Source organism: Falco naumanni, chromosome 9, assembly GCF_017639655.2.
Source record: "Falco naumanni isolate bFalNau1 chromosome 9, bFalNau1.pat, whole genome shotgun sequence".
Classification (NCBI taxonomy): Eukaryota; Metazoa; Chordata; class Aves; order Falconiformes; family Falconidae; genus Falco; species Falco naumanni.
Genome location: NC_054062.1, coordinates 38,673,025 through 38,693,247, shown reverse-complemented (window position 1 = coordinate 38,693,247; position 20,223 = coordinate 38,673,025). Strand labels below are relative to the sequence as shown.

Below are 20,223 nucleotides of genomic sequence, written 5' to 3'. Positions count from 1 at the left end.
TTATCAGCCTGTCCTAGTACAGCCATCCCTGCTTTCAGCAGCCTGGCAGACTGCTTCCTTCACGGGGTGCCTGAGGACTTAACATCTTATCCAAGACATCAGAAGCATTAGCAAGACCAATTCAAAGGGAAAAAAAAAAAAAAAAAAAAAAAAAAAAGACATTTTTCATAATCAAATTTTCTAAATGGAAAATTCACCCCAGGCAAAAGTTTTGGTCTGTGGGAAGGAAAACAAGCAGCACCAGATCAGCTAGCTCTGTATTTCCGTTATAAGGATTCCCTACGGGAATTTTGTGAGCTTTTAGGCTTGCCTCTGGACAAAAAGCTGTGTTGATCATTCTGCAAGGCTGTCTGCAACTTTGCAAGGACCTGTATTCCTGTCCATTAGTGTGTGCATTTACCAACCCCACGTAAAGATCAGAGAGGATCAGAAGACAGCCGGAGGGGATTAGGACAGGTAGGTTTGAGGAACAGATGGGGGCAGGCACAGCACGCCAGGTGCTGGAGTCCTGAAGGACCACAACAGCAGAGGGCTGAGAACAGGCAACAGACTGGTCCAGAGGTGTCCACATGGGTATGAAGGTGGCTTTCCACACAGCTGAAGACATGCCTCAGCCTACCTCCATTCCCTTCTACCATCTCTGGGGTCTTTGCTCAACACCCAAAGAAATGCCCGTGAAGCCAAAGACATTCTACACAGGAACTGTGTCCAAATGAATTGCTGCTTGCTGGTCAGGGCTGGGCCGGCGTGCTGGAAGAGCAGGCAGGATTTCATGGCTGCTAGGTCATCAAGCAGGGGGTGTTCTGTATCACAAGGGAGGGTGATCTCAGGAGACGCAGGGTGAGATGGCTATAGGATGAGCTCTGTGAATTTCTGTTATTTTTTATACTTACCCTTAACATTTGGAGGGATTTGGCCAATAAATAATTTTGGCTAAAAAAGTTGTTTCAGAGAAATAAACTGTTATTGTTAAGCTCTCTCGTGAAATATCCAGCTCTTTTTAATTGAACTAAAACCCTCCACATTAAAAAAGGTGAAATAAACAATGCACAGAGATTACTTTTCCCCTTCCGTATACATATGTATGAACGTGTTTTGTATTCCTTTTCTCGACAGTCTAACTCTATTATGAACAGCAAGTTGCTGTGATGATTTATGACTAAAGTGGCAGATTTTATTAGATGTAATGGTAAATTATTCATTAAATTCCTATGATCAAATATTAAAATGGATACTAGTCCTCTGGGGACAAGATGGGGAGGCAAACATAATAACTTTATCCCTGTTGCACGTAAAATATTTGTCATTGAGCAGAGAGCCTGATCCCAAATGTTTAAAAATATAAGGCTGGGGAAGCAAATGTGATTGGATTTCTTAAAATCTAATCATTTTACTCCATATGTGCCCCCCAATCTGTTTAGGATTGTTAAAATTCCTGGATATTGTAGTGCCTTCCCCAGAGAACACTGGGAAGAGCTACGGACAGCCTGGACCAGATGGGATGCCAGTGACTCCAGCCAGCAAAGCCAGAAAAGAGGACAGTGGTTAACTCCTTCTCTGCCAGCCACCGCAGAGGAGGTACGGACAGGAAAATTGATGCAGGCTGCTTCCCCATACTGTAAAAGGCACTTTATAGTTTAAAGCTCCTGGGAGCAAACTGCTGCAGCCCATGGGGACTAAGCAAGGACCGATAATCACATCCTTCTGAAACACTGCTGTAGGTGGAAATTATGGTTGCTTGCAAATTCCCCATGGTATGTGAAGGAAGGAGGGCTCACAGGAGCCCAAGAGGAAAGTGAAATGCTGTAAATGAAACCAGCACCTATAAGAAAAAAGGCTTCTTGGTCAGATGGAAGGCGTTTTTAAAGAGCTTACGGAGTAGCCCAGAATCAGAGCGCCTCCCTCCAGATGCATGAAATTGGGCAAGCCCCTGCTTGATTTACAAGCAAGCGTCTGGCTGCGCAGCATTCCCTGCCCCTCCCTAACTCCTCACTGAGAGGAGTTAAACTGGCCCTTGAGAACCTCTGCCACAGGAAAGACTTGGATGCTCCTTGTCCCATGAGGGTGGATTAGTTCTATTTATAAGAGTTTAATCCTTTGGCATATAAAACAAACAACGCTAGCTAAAAACAAAATATAGGATTACCCTATTAATATGGTGCACTGATTAGGGACAGTGCCGCTTCTTTCCTAGCTGTGACTTTCTTAATCGAGCTAACCAGCAGCTTTTAACTAAGTTGAAAAACCTCACCTTGTTATTCCATACCTGCCCAAACTGTTATGCTGCTGTGATGGCTTGAAGGGAATTTTGTAGGTGTTTTCTAAGGCATTATTTAACATGACTTAACCTAAAATCCTGAAAGCCTAGGGGCATGGTAAAAGGAAAAAGAAATTAAAATAGCAGCTCAGGAACTTCAATATGTTTTCCTCTTTAATTCATAAAGAAGCTGTTATTGTAATACCGACTGCTGGCTGGGGACTTGAAGATTTTTCTGTTGCACCGAATTTACACTTGTGGAGGAACAAACTCTGTCATATAAATAAGGAATTTTCCCATTAAGTTGGACATAGTAATCACAGAAGCAATCTCTCATGAGATCAGAGCTTTGCACAGGAAGTCTCCCCTATATCACATCATTATTTCTCAACAGACTCCTCTAATTACCATCACTCTTAAAAATATGAACTACAGAAACAGTGAGGGGTAATCATGTGTCCATGATCTTCAGATTGTTGCTTACTAAAAGACCCTTCAAGGCTATCTTTAGTTTCAACATCATCAGGAAAAAAAATCATTTTCAAGTGTAAAGGTGCCAGCATCTTATCCTGGAGAGGGACTGCTAAGCAAAAACTGTCTAATTTTAGTAGATACAGCAATTATCGCTATATAATTCCCTGGAGAACTTCTCAACATAGACGTGCCATAATGGGGGCTGTGGAACCAAACTGTAGAAGACCACTGGGCTTTTATCCTACAAAACCAATATGTACAGCCAGGACAACCAACCCACCGGCTTCCAACCCAACCCATTCCTATACTCTCACCTGGGTACACGCTGCAGGAAAATTCCAAGTCTGTTTTTGACTTAGAAGCAATTCCCTGTCCCTCCTGCTTATTAATGTCTCTCAATAGGAACAGCCCAGTGCTTTTCTTACCAGTTCTTTGAGTGCTTGTGCATTGCCAGGATTTGACAAAACCTTGAAGAAATAGAAGCAGCTGCCCCACTACAGTATCCTCAGGTTTTAAGTGCCAGACTTTTGCTTAGGCTCGTCTTTCACAGCTTCAAAGGAAAGTGTGATTCTTTCTGGAGCCCAGCTGTGTTTCTAAGAAGATATTTTATGAGCAATAATACTAACCAAAAGTATGTTAACTTCTCAAGGACATACTAGCTCCGGTAGCTGTCGAGCAATGATTCAGACAATATCCCCGCTTGGGAGGGGATTTTTACAGAAATTTGCATCCCTCTTTCCATAGCCATAAGGACAAGTCAGAAGTTAGATTCTTTGCCAACAGGAATAGATTGTAACTTGCAGCCACGGAAAATGCAAAATGTATTTGGATGCTATAATTCCCCCTGCAAAGCTGATATGAAACACATTTGGAAATGTCAGACATCCATAGCTACTTCCACTCAGGGCTATGAAGATGGTTCATAAATGCTAATTAGTTAAGAAAGTATTTTGCAGGCAGATAGGTAGCTGGGAGCCAAAGACTAGCAATTTCAATTCCATTGTTCATAGGATATATGTGTGCATGTGTAAAAGAAAAGGAGACTATTACTTGTCTCATAACTGAAAGATTAAATTTCCATTTCCCCATGCATTTTCAACGCACTTACAGAGTTCCATGAAACAGAACTCCCTGGGCAGGGCTGGGGCCATGGGGAAGTTGTCTGTGTTTGGGTAATTGCTGGAGTTATAACCAGGGCCTGACCCAGCTGGGCAGCAGACGGACAGGCTCTGCAGTCCTGTTACCACTCTCCCGTGCATCGCTAATGGGGGGCACCAGAGTCCTCTTGGCCCCTCACATGGATACGGCTTCCTGATGAAGGTCACCTGAGCATCTCAAAGGTTGGTTGCCAGGGCAAGGGAATCACCTCATCAGAAATAAGTGGTCAATTTTTTGCATCCCCCCCATCAAGTACAAAGCAGTGCGGTACAGTTGTCAGCGGTGTGAGGTGTGGGACAAGCCGGGATGTGCAGCTCCACGAGGCGCTCAGAGCATCCTTCTGCAAAGCATGCAATGAAAAACCAACCAACTACCACGGGCAGGGAGTGCCGTCAGGACTGCAGGACACTCCTCTGGCTTGCAGAATCCCTCACCTGAATATGGAAACTGCAGTTCCAGAAAATACACATCTGAAGCGCCTTTGAGAGCTTCAAGCTAAATCCCTGATGGTCTGACTTCTTGCTCCCATTTCAACAAAGTTCCTTTGTTTTCACCGTTACTGATCTTCTAGCAGAGCTACTGCATAACAGAGTATAAATCAAGTCTCTGGTGTCAAAGGTGGTCATCTCTCGCACTTGTGACAGGTGTCGGTGGCCAGCAGGGCTGGGACAGAAGCAGGATCTCTGAGCAGCCCTCCTGATGTCACTGACTCAGCTCTGAGGTGCAGCAGAGCCTGCTCGCTACAGACTACATTTTTCTAGTGAGAGTTCTGTTGTATCAATTTTGTGCCAAATCAAGGGTTTGATTTATCCCTGTTGTAACTCCACTGAGTTCAGTCAAGCTGTACGAGTCATGGATTTAGCTCTTAACTTTGTCCATAAAGAATACTGTTTTTTCCTTTGATACTGCTTCAGTGAACCTCTAAATTTTCACACACGCTTCCTGCTCCAGCAAAGCATGTAAGCACGCACATGTGGGAACTATGCGAGAAATTGTTTTGAGAGGAACTGGACTACTTCCATACTTCAACCATCTTGTCAGCCTCTTTCACCTGACATCCTTGCTCATATTTTATCCAGCGGGAGACAGAGTGCTCCTTCAGGCATTTGGCTTAACACAGCTGAAATGATGGCTAATGGAAAGATTCCCATTGCCTTCCCTGGAAGCTGAATTTTGCCCTGGGTAATGGCTTGTCTTGATGGCAGTGGGGAGGTTTGGGGAGGGTGAGGCAGTGAGTCCATCCTTTCGGTAACAAACACGTCCTCTATGTCTGTATCAACTAGGGATTTTACCAGACATGAGTGACACCTGCTCCTGAGCCCTGCCTGAAGATCTTCCTACTTGACAACACTGGCTACTTCCTTACAATTCCCCCTACTTCTACCCACACGAGTCACTCCAAATCTCCGCAAAACCACACTGCAGTCCCTGCACTTGTATTACGGCCAGTATCTTCTTTCTCATGCCTGTTTTCAGTGCACATTTTTTGCTGCACCTCACCTAACCTACATTTCCCTCTTTTGGGGCTGCTCTGGGAGCTTACTGGGCTTCACAGCGCCTTTTTCTTATGCTTCTCTTCCATTACAGGAATGGTTTGCTTCTAGCTAGGTGCTTATATTTTCATTATTTCCCATGTCTGTTACCTAGACATTACCGGTTCTGATTTCACACCAGAATGAGAATTTGTATGAAAGATCCTGTTTGCTATTTACCCTACTTTTGTTGGGTACTCACATTGCCTAGCAAACACCTTGCAGCATCCCCTCCTAGCTCCCCAGTGCCAATTCCATGATCATATCACCATTCCCACATGCTGTCCCTTTTTTAAAAGGCCAGTTGCTCAACAAAACTTTTCTGCAAATAAATTTCTAGCAAACATTTGATAAACAACATCATAATTATTCCCACTATCTTCCGCAGTGATAATAAACACACTGTAAATATTTCTCTCCGTTACATCAGTTGATGAGCAAATTTAGGTTTTCATAAGGATATGCCATGCAGAATGTTGAAGCCTCTTTCCACTGCTCCCTCACCTGCCCCTCCTCTTAGCAAACTTTTAGTCTTTGGAAGGCTTAAATAATGCATCTTCAAATCCAGCGAGGCAGTGGTAAAGGCTTACTGCAAGTCGCTCTCTTCAAAAACGGAGCAAGAGACGTTATTTACAATAAATAAAGGGCCTGGCCTCCCTATTACACTCTGTCTGTGCCCCCTGCAAAGCGCCCTCCTAGTAGCTCAGGCGGCTTTCCGGGGCTCGCCTGCCTGAGCAGGCTCGGAGAAGCCGCGCGGACATCCCCACCGGGACGATCCCAGGGCTCCTTTCCCAGCGCCTTAGGCCAAGAGGCCGAGAAGTACAAGCAGTGCACGAACGCCGGCCACACACGGCTCCCACTCAGAGGAGCAGGCCTTTCAGGACCATGGCTTTGCTACAGCTGCCTTGCCACCCCAGCCGCGGCAGCGGTTGCTAGCTCTCGCTGCGGGCCATTTCCCACGCGCCCCTTTCCCGCCCGCTCCCTCAGCCATGGCACTTCCACACCAGAAACATTCCCCCAGCCCACACGCTTTGGGAGTTTCTTACACAGCCTCCACAAGCCAAGAAATCTGCTGAGCTCTATTCAGTAGATTCTTAACCGTCTTCAAAGGGTTGCTAATTCCAGCCTGCTTAAAAAAGTGCAGTGTTACCTCCTTTGCAGCTTTCCTGCCTTCCCGTCTTTCTGTAGGCCAGTCAGCACCTGTTGGGCTATAAAAAACCCACCAGAACCACGGTACACCTGAAACGACCCGAAACTTCCGCAGTACTGTGGGCAAGGAGATCAGATGCTCCATGGAAGGGCCATCAAGCCGCTAATGCAAAACTAGTTTTCTGAAAGAGCCCGGTGTGCCCCTGGCTGGCTTGTATTAAGGGCTAACAAGGGTTAACAGTGTTTGCTCTCCCCGTCTCACCCCCTCCTCCTCACTGTGCATTTCTGTCAAAGACCTGCTCTCTGGCCAGCCACCGCTGGGATTAGGCTGCTCCAACAGTCTGGCTGACGCTCTGTGCGGGAATAAAGTCCTGCTGGCTGGAGGCAGCACACCCGACCGGGCTTCGCAGCCCTCCAGAAGGGACTCTAGAACTGAAGGAGCAACGGTCAGGATTTTGAAGATTTCAAAACAACGCAAGTTTAAAATACCCTTTGAAAACATCCAACTTAAGAAAATACCAAAACTCTCTGAACTGTTTTTTTCTTTTCTTGCAAGACTGCAAGCATTTTAAGTTACTATGTCTGTTCAGGAGCCATATGGAAAAATCGGTTCTATCCTGTTAAACTGGTTGCAGAGTTTTGGTTTTCATCTGTCTACAGAGATCTGAAAAGTCTGTGTTGTTTTATTTTATGCTTTTTCGGCAAAGGAAGCAAGTGGGGTGGGGATCATCTGGCCAGGAACACAATAGGTAAGCACAGTATTTTTTGTGTAACGTATTTCCAAGACTCTGGGAGTATACTGCTTGTGTAATGGAGTGAAATCAGCCTTCAGAATGATGTTCTTTTGGGGATAAGCTGATTATAGGCTGTTTGGTCGCTTGGTTTGTTTGTTTTCCTGGACAAGAGAAGCTGAGCTGCCATGGTATCAATGCGGTTTGCAAGATCCTCTCATTTAAGCGGCAGAAATACTTTTTTGTTTGTTTGTTTATAATCCTCTACGAAGCACAGAGCAACACAGATCCCACTGTCAGAGGTAAAACAAAATATTTAGGGTTATATTTTGAATCTGTAAGCTATAATTAGACTAGAAGAATAACAAAGTGGCAAAGAAGTGACTCAGTCATAAGGAAAGCTCTGTTATAAGAACATTAAAAACGGAATTGATATAGTAATCTTAACTATTCTTTCAACTTTTCAGATGGTTGTTTAATCTTGCATTCAGCCAGGTGCTAAAAACATTACAAAGAGAAAGAGAATATCCTAACTTTATTAGGATGTTAAGTAGGACATTCAGATGACCCAGTAGTGACAATTTCAATAATAATCTCACTGATACTGAAGATGTGTTTTACTTTGGGAATCACAGATTAAAGCAAATTTTGAACACAAAAATCTACAGATGTATTCAACACTATGTTTAAATATGCATGTTTGAAATGAATTTATATAGGAACTGGTCCTTTTATAAAGTCATTTCAGTTGTAGTGGAGAGCAGGTCCACTGAAATGTAGATATTTTGACTGCCTGAGATCTTCCGCACAGTTGCAGCCACCATGAGAAAAGGGCTGATCTCAGAAATGGGTGAAAATTACAAAGGATTGAACCTTTGTCTTTTGTGTTCTCTTTTGTCATCAGCCAATAATCAGATTTAACTGGGATCTTTACTCCTTGCTGCTTTTAAGATGCAATAAGCTACTTTTGCCTCAAAAAAGGGATCTTGCTCACAGAGCTCCCTCTGCTTTCCAAATCCCTGAGCTACAGCTGGCACCTGTATTAAAGATCTATGCCTTTCCTTCTCCCTTTTATGCCCTTTCTACCTTTGTACTTTCCTCTCTTTCTGAAACTGGATGTGGCAGACACAAAAGAAGTCATAAGGATAAACAATAACCTCACATAGTAGTGTACTGTCCAAATTTCTTGTCCTAGCTGGAGTCTCCTATCCATGTAGCTCTATGCTAAAGTACACAGCACGATTTAAATAATGTCAGCATTTGCAGAGATGATTTTTGGGACTGTTTGTGTACATGTCTTTTATAGACTCAAAGCTGATAATAAAGCGTCCTGACAAAAGGAAGAGGCATACGTGATATTTAAAAAAATCTCTTTTCAGAGTCAGTACAATAGAGATGTTACGGTTCCAATGAACAGCAAATGCTGAGATGGGCTGGAAGTAATGCAGGTGTGAAAGGGATGGGCAATAAAAAATATCAGATTTATTTAATATTTAAATAATAAAAAATAAATAATAAAAATATTTAATATTTAAATAATAAAAATATTTAATTATTATCCAGCTGCCCTACAGTAACAAAGCCTTTCTCCAAATGAGATACACAAAGAGCTTAATATCTCTTAGGTATCAGTTTAGGCGTTCTTATCCAGGATCCTCCATTTTTCATCAAACAGCATCCTACTGCTCTAAGTTATTCTGCCCCTCTTCTCTACACATACCTACAGTCACAACGGGTGACATAAAAATGAAGTGATCTCTGACAGAACAGCAGAAGCAGTGTGGGATATAGGGACCTCCTGTGAGTTTGAAAGTGACAGTTCCATTACAAATAACCCAGCCTTGAAATTTAGCAAATGAACCCTATAAACCAGGAAAATATTTAAATGTAACATTATTTAAAGTGTAATTCTGCACTCATTTTGTCAGCACCAAAAGGGTGTGGGTTTTTTATAACTGTCTTGTGATATTGCACTTGTGCTACATTTATATTTTTCTATAATAAAAGACTTCATAGCAACCTGTGCCATTAAATCTTTGCAGATAGATCCTCTGAGAAATATTGTTTTCGTGGGCTTTAAGCAATTTAGCAAAATGGAGACTGGCACTGTTTGAATGCCTGGCTTGCTGTGATTATGATAAATATCAGGAAAGCCACAGAGAGGGTCACTGATTATTTTCTCCCCCAAGGCAGCAGCTTCCATTCACTTTTGTCATCTCACTTTGCAGTACTGAAGATGTCCTGGTTCTGGTTTTCTCTGCCTCTCCATCTTCTCACGGTGGCTTGCTTGTGTCATTCCATAAAAGCACCCACCACCAGTTCCCAGCAGAGCTTCAAGACCAATCTCTTCAATTTCTACCACTCCCTGATACTTGCTGATGGCAAGGAAACTACAGTTCACCTGCTGAAAGATATACCTAAAAGGTAAGAGCAAATCAGTCACTCCTATTCTCAGGTACTTCCCTATGACACTGGTAGCTACACGCTACCAGGACAAGCCAGGAATTGCCATGCACCTGCACAGCTTCATCAGTGTACACTGAATTTCCAGAAAAATGCCCCATTGCTGTCAAGCTCAAGTGTCATTACGTTGCCCAGAATCTGGAACGAGCCTCTGAGATGAGGTGTAGGTGCACGTGTTTGTTTCAGGCAGCTTTCTGTGGTGTTTGTCAGAAAAGCAGCAGAGCCGGTACAGAACAGCCGGGCGCCAACAGCAAACAAGTTGCGTCACATAAACAGCCCAGCTTCAAAACTGCAGAGGCACATCGGCCACCCTACATTCTCTGTTAAATACAGGAAAAGTTACCTAACAAATGAACTAGCCCCAAAAGTCAATAGACTATCTGCACAGACTTCTTATCAGAAAAACTTCTGCCAGTGTCCTGCATGCTGGAAATGGTTTTGTCGAACGGTACTAAAGCTTGCTAAGATCGAAAGTGCTTTGCATGCAGAAATTCCACAGGTCCTTGACTTCCCCCAAAAATCTGCAAAGTTTTCTACCATATCTAGATACGTAGGTGATCTAGATATTACAACCAGCACTGCATCATGGGTAGCAAAGGCCGATCTGCTTGTTTGGGAAGAGATGCGCTTCAAGAGTTTAATCACACTCCACTCTGGACAGTGACCAACACGTACAGATTTTGACATATACCCAAGCCGAGTGCTCATGGAGCAGAGGGTGAGCCAGATGGTTCAGTCTCAATATGCATTGCACAGAAAGAAACTGGAACGTGGCACATGTTATATAATGTGACGATGTTCACAAGAGCAAAACTAGGAGCTCTTCTTGCTAAAGGAAAATGGGTATGGAAATGTCAGAGAAAAGTCAGGTTTTGTATGCTTTAAGATTGCAATTAGGAAGCAAACCCCCTTCTAGTTTAGCATCAGGTAAGTACCTTATGAACCCTGGAGTCATCCAAACAGAAAACCAAGAGGTGATGAGTTTTGGCTTAAAGTAAAAGACTCAAGAATGTGGAACCGTTTCCACCGAAGCTTGACTCTGGCCCAGGAGTTATATCCTGAAAGCAAGCCAGACCTCTAGGCTGACGTGGTCTATCTATAATGACTATGCTCATCCCGCTAATTAAAAAAAAACAACCTTGAACTGCCTCCTTGTAACTGCAGAGTGAGTGACCCAGGTGCAAACATTTCTGTGGCTGTATACAGTCTGTATACACCAAAACAACAGACAAACAGAAGACCAATGGAGTAAGAGAGCCCTGACGGAGCAGACTGGTGTCACTTTGTACTGCTCATGCACAGGAGCCTGTCGCAAAGGCTTAGAACTGGCCTGGATGAAACTGCCATTGACACCTGGTAATGCTGAGGACTGGCTAAAGACATTCTGTTGCATCCACTTCATCTGACTCCCAGGAAGGCCTAGGTATGCAAGCACATCTGAGGGAGGATAGGCTCTAAGAGCTTTCACTGAACTCCAGTCAAGAAATCCTGGGAAAAAGCACACAAAATTCCCCAGAGTTAGCCAACGGATGGTTATCTAGAAGGCAGTCAGTTTAATCATATCCATCATCCAAAATAACCAGAGATATACATACTGAGATATGATAACTCACCTGAAGTGTGTTAAAAATCAGTGGGACAAATATTCTCTGTGGTAAGCAGATAAAACTTCCAGCAAATATTTGTGGATTAGAAAAGAAAAAAAACACAGCCTGTATTCTTCCCACAGCTGAAGATTTCAGACATTCACCATCCCCTTGTGTTGATGCACCTCAACAGGGAACAGTTATTCCTACTCGCAGTGGCGTGGCCCCCATCGGAATGGCTGATTACAAGGAGTCTCAGGCAGACTTGACTTTCCTGACACTTTCCTTCTGTTTTCCATCCACATCTACAGGTATTACTTTGTTTTGGAGGAAGGCAACGCCCTCGCACCTTTCACAATAACAGTGACCCCTTGTGATGTTCCCATCGAATGGAGCATACTTGTGCACAAGGCTTCAGCAAGTTTCCTTGGAAAAGCAGCACGAGGTAAGACCTTTAATCTCCTGAAGCAGAGACAAAGGAAGCGTAAGTTACTCATAAGGAGCTGTGTTACAGGAAATTCCCCACAAGCTTAAACATCTCATGCTTCCCTCTCCTGTAAACTGCCATGGGCTGAAGAGGACATCCCTGTCGCCATGGGCGAAACAAGGGAGCCCAAGCAATTTTGCCATCAACTCAAGTAAATTAAAGATTACATGCAAAAGTAGTCTAAACCTATGGTTAACGCTTGGGAACAATGCTGGGTCTTCAGGGCTCCACAAACGCAGATCATCTTCATAAGCTGTTTGTACTGGCCCAGACCTCCCTCTGCTGCCTCAGCTCTTTTTCTGTGGCTTAGGCCACTTAAACTGGTCATTTTGCTCCCCACAGTGATGCAGAGAAGATTTAGCCATTTATTTTTCTAGGAATACCATCTACCATGGCAGTGGACATTATGCTACCTTTAGCCTAAAAGGAAATTCCATTCTCTTTCATATTTTTTTGAATTAATTCTTCAAATTAAAATATGAAAGCAGCCTTTAACAAGTCAGGCAGGTACACCTGACCGAGGAGTTCAAATGATGTTCCTTTCAAGTGATAAATTTTCCCTCTTCATAGCAGACAATGGCAGAAAACCAAGCCAAAGGAAACTTCTTTCATAGAAAGTATGAGTGTCCTTGAAGTTAAAGCACCCAAAGAGACAGCCACAGGAAGAAGAACATTGCACAGACATTGAGCACGATACACTTCAAGCTTTTGCCAGTTGGGGTTTTATAATTATAGCCTTTCTGAAAACATAATTTTAAAATTTCACTGCTAAAATAAAAGCTACTTAAAATTGATTTTAATAAATTGCCAGTAGTAAAAAGTATTTTTAGTTATAGTTACTGTTTTCGGGAAGAAAATAGGCAGCTCCCTGACATACGAACAACAAAACCAATGCGATGTGCTTTATTTCATATCTGTTAAAACTGAAATTACAAGTCTGTTTTTTGCCTGCAGGTGATCATGCCACACAAGACATCTCAAAGTCTCAGAAGGCTCCAAGCATGGTGTCCACCATTTTTAACTATAAGGGAAATTCTGTAGAGACTTACATGGGTATGTCTTCTCATTCTGCCCTTTACATGCTAGAGTTCTTATCCACTGAGCGAGACACACACATTACCGTGTACTTAACAACTGACACAACATCTGGGCACCTCTATCCAGAACTTCCAATGGATCCACGCATAGATGTCATTGGCATCGGGCATACAACAGTGACTCTGACCTGGAAACACAGCCCTTCTGTCTTGCAACATAGAGAAAACATCCAGTACTGTCTTCTAGTTAATGAAAAGCACAACTATAAGAGCTTATGTGCTGCTGAGACCGCAATCAGGTCCTCTGGAATGAAACTGCCATCTACGTTAGCTTTGTCTCTCTCTCCTTACCTTCTTGAACCGCAGCAGGTGATGATATTGTCCAACAGTGAGTTGAGCATCATCAACAAAGTGAGTAGTGGGGAAGTCAGGCAGATATGCATGGGTACCAAGAACACTTACACGGTGCCCAATCTCAGTCCCAGCACTCAGTATTACTTTGACGTTTTTGTTGTCAATCTCCTCACAAATGCCAGCGCTGCTTATACTGGGACATTTGCAAGGACCCTGGAAGAACCTGAACCTAAGGTGATGGAGATGAAAGATGGGAAAATTATTCAGGTTGTCCTGGATGGGAAAAAACAGAAATCCTACAGTCTGCAGTACCAGGCGAGGCACAAGAGAATACAATTCACATTTCAGTTGTGTCGTGGCCAAGTGCGGGTTCACATAACAAAGAATGGTAAAACAGTGGCATCAGAAAACATCTCAGGGCTGAGGTATTTCTCACTGAAGGGGAAGCTGCTGGACACATATTTGGTGCAGCTGAGGCCCACAGAGGAATCTAACTCTTCTGTGAAAGTACAGGTGTCCCCTCATTTCCAAAAGCCCTTATTCCCACTTCTACCAGAGAGCTTAAAAATCAAGTCCTTCAGTAAACTGAGGACCTGCAACTCTGTCACCATTGCCTGGCTAGGAACACAAGAGGAGAGCAAGTACTGTGTGTACAAGAAAAGGATTGAAGAAGATCAGGTCTGGATGGAACTGCAGAGTGTGGACAGGTGCTCTGGACCTGAATCTCGGCACAAGTCGGAGAAAGTGCTGTGCAAGTATTTCTATGATGTCAATCTCCAGCGAGCTGTCACCTCAGAGACCATCAAAGGGCTGGATGCAGGGACACTTTACTTGTTTGATGTTTATCTCTTTGGGCCATCTGGCATCCCCATCAGATATCACAGCAAAGTTGTGAAGACCCGAAAAAAATGCTGAAGGCTTTTAAAGAAGTGTTTTGAAGTCAGTGAATGAAGAATATTATTCAAAATCTATGCCAATCCATGCAGTTTAAAGGATGCCGACACGAAAAAAAATTAAAGCTGTGAGATTCTATGGAGGAAGCATCTTAGTTGCCTACATCATTACTCTTACTTTTGCATTTTCTTTCCTATATAAACGTTTCCCCCCAGCCCCCTCAGCTGTCTCATTCAGACATCAAAACCAGACCTGTGAAACAAATCCACGCACATGGAAATAAAGTACCCACAATAGCACCCATGAGAAATAGATCGGTTACCTAAAATGCTTCTGAAATCCAATACAGAAGTGATGGAAAATGCCTCTCAAGAAGCACACACCATTATTTTAAAGTCCCAGAGAGTTTTCCACTTTGTGTAATTCCATCAGCTAACAAGGAACTGAGAGACCCCACAAGTCAAGCTGCTTTTGAGAAAATAAACTTCCCCACTGCCTGAACAGGGATGGAGACAAAAAAAAAATAAATTAAGAAACCAGTGAAATTGGTGTAAAGCTCCACACCCTGAGTAAAGCAGGCTGAAATACAGCTTTCCCTATTACCTGCATGTTTGCTTGGCTTTCATGTCTATAGATGAACTGTGCTTAGTTAGAAATGGACAGAATTCAGGCCAGGAACTGGCTCTGGATCCAGCCCTTCTGGAGATTATACAAATACACTGCTGCGCTGCCTCCCACTGAGGGAAGCAGCAGGTAAGAAATCTTGCCATGGAAAGGAGGGGTTTGCCTACAGTCTCCGGTATCAAGCCCATGACTATCATCATGTGACTCCTGAGTGTAACATACTCACTCTTTACATCCTTAACCCAGCCCATATTAATGAATGCATTGCTTTAGGAAAAATTAAATGTGGTTTTCCTATTAAATATCATGGAGGGAAAATATTTGTAGTAAAAATTCTGACAAATACTTTTTTGTTGTCTTATTTCTTTGATAACTTTCCTTAGATGAGAAGAGATATAGAAAAAAAAAAGAAAGCAAAGAAAGTCTTCATAAAAAAACCCCTTTATGCTCAATTCCAATTATCAGCAGAAAATATTTTGCACATAGCCTCTTAACAGGTCTGGAATTTACATATAAAGAGATAGATAGATTAACTGACCCAGAGATTACCAGAGACATCTTACCTGCTGTAATACTTTTTCCCCTACAAATACGCTAAGATATAAATGATTAATTCCATTATTGTGTATTTCAGAAATTCACTTGCACTTCAGGATCATCAAGGTTCTAGTTTACTCTGAGTAATTATTACCTCCAAGCATGCTTGGAGGCATTTGCTAAGGACTGAACCAGTCCTCTGTGCAGACGCAGAGGATTATGCGTTTCCAGCTCCAAAGACTTTACAGCGCTGTGCGCCCTGCACGGTACACGCTATATATTAGCAGGCTCATTAGCCCCAGAAGGGTTCTGGCCTTCATGAGGGATCAGCTGCAACAGCTAAGCTTTGGCTAGGCTTCACATTCCCGCAGGCGCTGTTCTAGGCTGAGCAGTGCCACGGCTGCGCGCTGTGACCTCCTCCCCACGTTCTGCAGCCCTCTCGGCTAACCACAGGGGCTGGCTGCTGCACTGCCTTCCTCCCGACGCCCGCTTCTCTTCATCCTGCTGCTGCCAAAAGCGGTCTGAGCTTAAAGAGCAACAGAGGTCATCTCCACTCTGAAATCTTCATGTTTTCTTCTGCCTTCCTCTTCAATTTCAGGCATTGATATTCTGAATGAACTTCAGTTGGATACCCTACAGATGACTATAGTAACAACCATAATAATAAAAAGGAGGAAGGGGAAGATCTGTTTACCTGCAGATACAACACACTCTTAATCCACTGCCCTCAGCCTGTCAGAGCATTAACCCTTGCTTTTGCCTTCTGCACACAAATCCCACAAAAACATCACTTGGAAGAGGAGGATACATCGGAACCTTGCCTGATACCAGTGCCTCTACTGAAGACTATCTTTCACAACAGAACTGGCTTTAGACTTCTCAGCAAAACCTTGGTTTAGGGCTGTAGCCAAGAGGTCTGAGGAAGGGATAGAAGGAAAGGCTGGGAGGGAGCAGAAGGAGACCTAAGCAGTTAGAGGTGATACATAAGCAAAGGCTTGGTGTAGCACCGAGTTGACTGACAGCTGATCACACTCTGGAGGGAAGGAAGTGCAGGTCTGGAGGCCAGCAGATACTTCCGGGGACTTTGAGAAGAGCCAGGAGCTTCTCCTCCTCCCAGCTTCACCAGCTCCTCTTCACCTTTCCCTGGCCATTGCCACATGCAGTGGACTAGCTGAGGCAGAGACCAGTGGGGAGCTCTGAAGACCACAACTTACTGCTCCTGCAGCCCAGGCTGTGACACAAGCAGAGCAGTGACTACAGCTGCTGCTGGGAGGGCTGATGCTAGCCCCTCACTCACAGGAGGAGCTGCCAGACACACATCCCAGCCCCTCCATCAGCAAAGGTCCTTACACACAGCAGGGAGATCTTGGCTATAGAGAGCAACATGCTGTTCTGCCAAAACCCATTGCCTCTAACATAAGCAGGGCAGGCAACCTGCCCGCCAGGCAGCAGGTCCACTTTGCTTATGTGTGCAGCCAGCCACGGTCTGTAATACAGACCCCAGGAGAATCAGGGAGTCTTCCTGTATTCTGCCTGTGTGCGCAAACCTGTTTCCAATTCACTCGTGTCCATACCCTGCTTACAAGGTAGCCTTGGGGCACGCTGTTTAACCTGAGTAGCACTCTGCTGACTGCTGTCCTGGGAGTGATGTTTCAGAGGTTTATTCTCAACAACACCAAAAGGTGCTGCATTACACCATCAGTGCTCCTCCTACCCCCTACCAAGCACTCCTGTGCGCAGCTCCCCGTCTTCAGCACTCAGAAGCCCTTCTCTTACAAAGCTGTTTGACATCTTTCCATCTTCTCTCTCTCCCATTTGACTGGTGCTTGCCTGTTGCAGCCTGACCATAAACATTTCCAGAGCGACATTTACCTCCTTTCTTTATTCTTTCTTGCTGAATTTCTAGGGAAGCTCAGTTCCTTCAGTCCAGCCTGTCCTAAGCTGTCATCAGCTCTTCCCATCTGCTCCCCATCCCTGTGGAATCTGAGTCACATCAGAAGTGCAGACAGATATCTGCATGGAGAACATTTCAAGAACAGTGTTTTGCTTTTGTGGATCATTTAAAGTTAAGTCTTCAACATCATTTTCAGACCAAAGAATTTTTCCTGGTGCTCGGTGGTGGGTCCCAGGTTTTGTGTGCTTCCAGCTATGGTATCTCAAGTCCTGTCACAGCTGAGATCAAAGCCTGGGGCCATGCATCTCTTCCCAGCATTTTTACAGAATTGCTCCCATTGCTAAGCCACATTTTCACTGCAGCATCATTTCCCAGTATTTCATACAACTGCTATTGCTGGAAACTTTGAAACTTAAGACAGTAATAATTGCTTTTTTAAGTCATACACTTTGAAGGATATTGCTATCTAAAACCAGTGTAGAAATTTCTGACACTGGGTTCAGGGACTGATGACATATATGAGTTAAATATTAACTGACATTGAAAATCATCTATTTTGCCATTCCTTTTTCCTCCTGTATTTAAGAGCCCATTTATTCATCCACTGTTAGTTTGAATTTCTTACCAAATGTAAATACCCTTCCAAGTGGATCCCGTGGACTTTTAGAAATGTTCATTATCTGCCCACAAATACATTCAGGGATGCATTCACAGCTTTGAGCAATTTTTTTTTATTTATTTCATCTTTCTGTCTTGGCATGGTTTTCTGCCTAATGCCTTCCCCCTCAGAAGACTTGCTTCTAGTTTATTTGACCCCAGGTGCCAGACCAAAATCCTGCTCACTAGTTGCTTTCCAAGACACAGAGCTGATGTGTTTGTTTACACGTATACACATCACCCCCATTTTGGGCTTCATTACTATTAGCTGTTGCTTTTTGGTAGGTGGAGTTTATGAACCGTGGACACTGCAGTTAAACATCCTGGCCACATGCAGCTTTGCACAAGGCTTGAAATCTAATTTTGAAAGTAAAATAATATTAGCGTTGACAGCAAGTCCAAACCAGTGACCCCAAAATGCCAAAGGCTTTCAGGTGCTGTTAAAGCAACTTAAGCTCTCTAGCATTTAGAGAAAAATGGATGACTTGGCAGCTGAACACTCATTCAGCAAAACAAACCTAGGCATAACGGAGTAGATTATTGTATCTTTAGGGATGAAGGTGAACAAAAGATGCATGGCTGCTCATCAGTCTTACCTATCCTGCACATGCTGGATTGAGAGTGCCACAGTGTAACAAAGCAGGCAGGTGAACGTGCTTCTCTTGCAACACAACAGGTATTTGCTTGGCAGGTCTGTCAAAAAATATTAATAGCATTGTAAAAACCCACTAAATTTACTAGAAGAGGCAAACAGTAAGTGTGTCACAGTCCTGCATTGCATCCTTCTACAAAGAAACACGCTAACTCAAGGATGAGCCCAGAGGACACTGGGCTAACAACTGCTGCCAGCATGAGCTGCTGTCACCCCAGCAGCCAATGCTGCCAAGAGATGGTTGAGCATCCCAGGCAGCACACAAAATGCTGCACTGCCACCAGGTCTGTGAGCACGAGATGGCAGTGTCAGGCTGTACGAGAAGCAGAAAGTGTTTACTTGATAAGCCTTATCAGAGGCAAATATTTCAGCAAATTTAACAATCCAAGCATTTTGCTGATAAGATTAAGGCAGAATAGATAGATGAAAAATCTGAAGAGCTTACTTTTTTTTTTTTTTTTCTTTTAGTCTTTCAAGTGTTCCAAGTTTGGGTTGTTTGTTGGTTGGGGCTTTTTTGTTGTTGTTGTTTATCATTAAAGTAAGTAAGAAGTGACAGCCAAGGAACAAAAAAAGATACACACTTGCCAAAAGGACTGTCATACCAGTGTTCCCACTGCCTCTGAGATGTTCAAATCTGCCATCACTGATGGGGCAAAGCTCCTATAAACCAAATAAATACAGTGATGCTGAGAACAGGCACAGATTTCATGAGGTTAAAGTAGGGAGCGTTGGTTCACACATGGTCTGCCCAGCAAGTCGTGATCCCATGCACTCCCTTGACAAGTCTATCTTTTCCTGTAGCACCCTTGCCCTGAGGGAGGTTCTCTGGAACATTACTTCTCCATCTCACCAATGACACTTAGTAACAACTTCACCTCCCAGAGCTGGATGGTGCACCAATACTCTGGGACATGGGGAACAGACCCCAGTTTATCAAGGGTTTGTTCTTTGGGGAATGCGCTCACTGATCTTGTGGCCTCCACAAGAGACGGAGGATTTGCCTACAGGACTGAAAGCCACCCCTAGAAAACCGTATACCCTGTCCCATATTGCTTTTGCTCTGAGGAAGGTTCTCCACAGTGCTGCTCCTCTACCTCAGACGTGCAGTATCTGAACAAGGACAGCGTTCCCCTGGCTGACAGCGGAGTAGACTGAGGAGGTGAGCACCAGAGAGCGTTGTTTCTTTTTGTAAGAGTTTGTATCAGTGACACTGGGGGGGCTCCGAGAGGGTGACCTGGGAACTCAGTTTGAGAAGGGCTGTTTCAGAGTCCTACGATAATTTGCTCTGAAAGCAGAACTCAGTAGGAAAGGAGACCTGCAGAGGCCAGGATAGGAGCAGAAGAAAAGGGCAAAGAATCTGAAGGTAATGAGGTAAAATTTGAGTTTGTTAGAAGCTTTTAAGGAAAGGAAGACCCCAGCCTGGATTCACATTTTGGATTCAGCTCCTATTTTTGTAAGTTGCCTACTACTCAGGAAGCCTGTTTGCCTAGACGGAAATTTCTCCAGAATGACATTCATTTTAGCAGGGCTCTGCAGGAGCCCTGATAAAGGCTGCCTGCCACTGGGATACATCAGTCCTGGCCCTTCCTCCAGCATTTTCCAGGCACCAGCGCTACAGTGGTAACAGTGGTCCCAATCACTTTTTCATTATCTTTCCAGCAGAAGGAAGATTGGGCTTGATTGAGCTTCACAGCTGATTCATTTCTGCCTCCAAAATTCAGTGCCAGCGTATAAACC

At 43.9% G+C, this 20,223-nt stretch overlaps 1 protein-coding gene across 1 annotated transcript; it reads left to right on the top strand.

Moving 5' to 3' along the window:
* Nucleotides 1-6,856: 6,856 nt before the first annotated feature.
* On the top strand, nt 6,857-15,089 carry LOC121094276 (protein NDNF-like). Its single transcript, XM_040607644.1, has 4 exons — nt 6,857-7,319; nt 9,530-9,725; nt 11,662-11,795; nt 12,792-15,089. Exons 2-4 carry the CDS (start codon nt 9,538-9,540, stop codon nt 14,141-14,143), a joined length of 1,674 nt encoding a protein of 557 aa, XP_040463578.1. The 5' UTR covers nt 6,857-7,319; nt 9,530-9,537; the 3' UTR covers nt 14,144-15,089.
* The last annotated feature ends 5,134 nt before the right edge of the window (nt 15,090-20,223 follow it).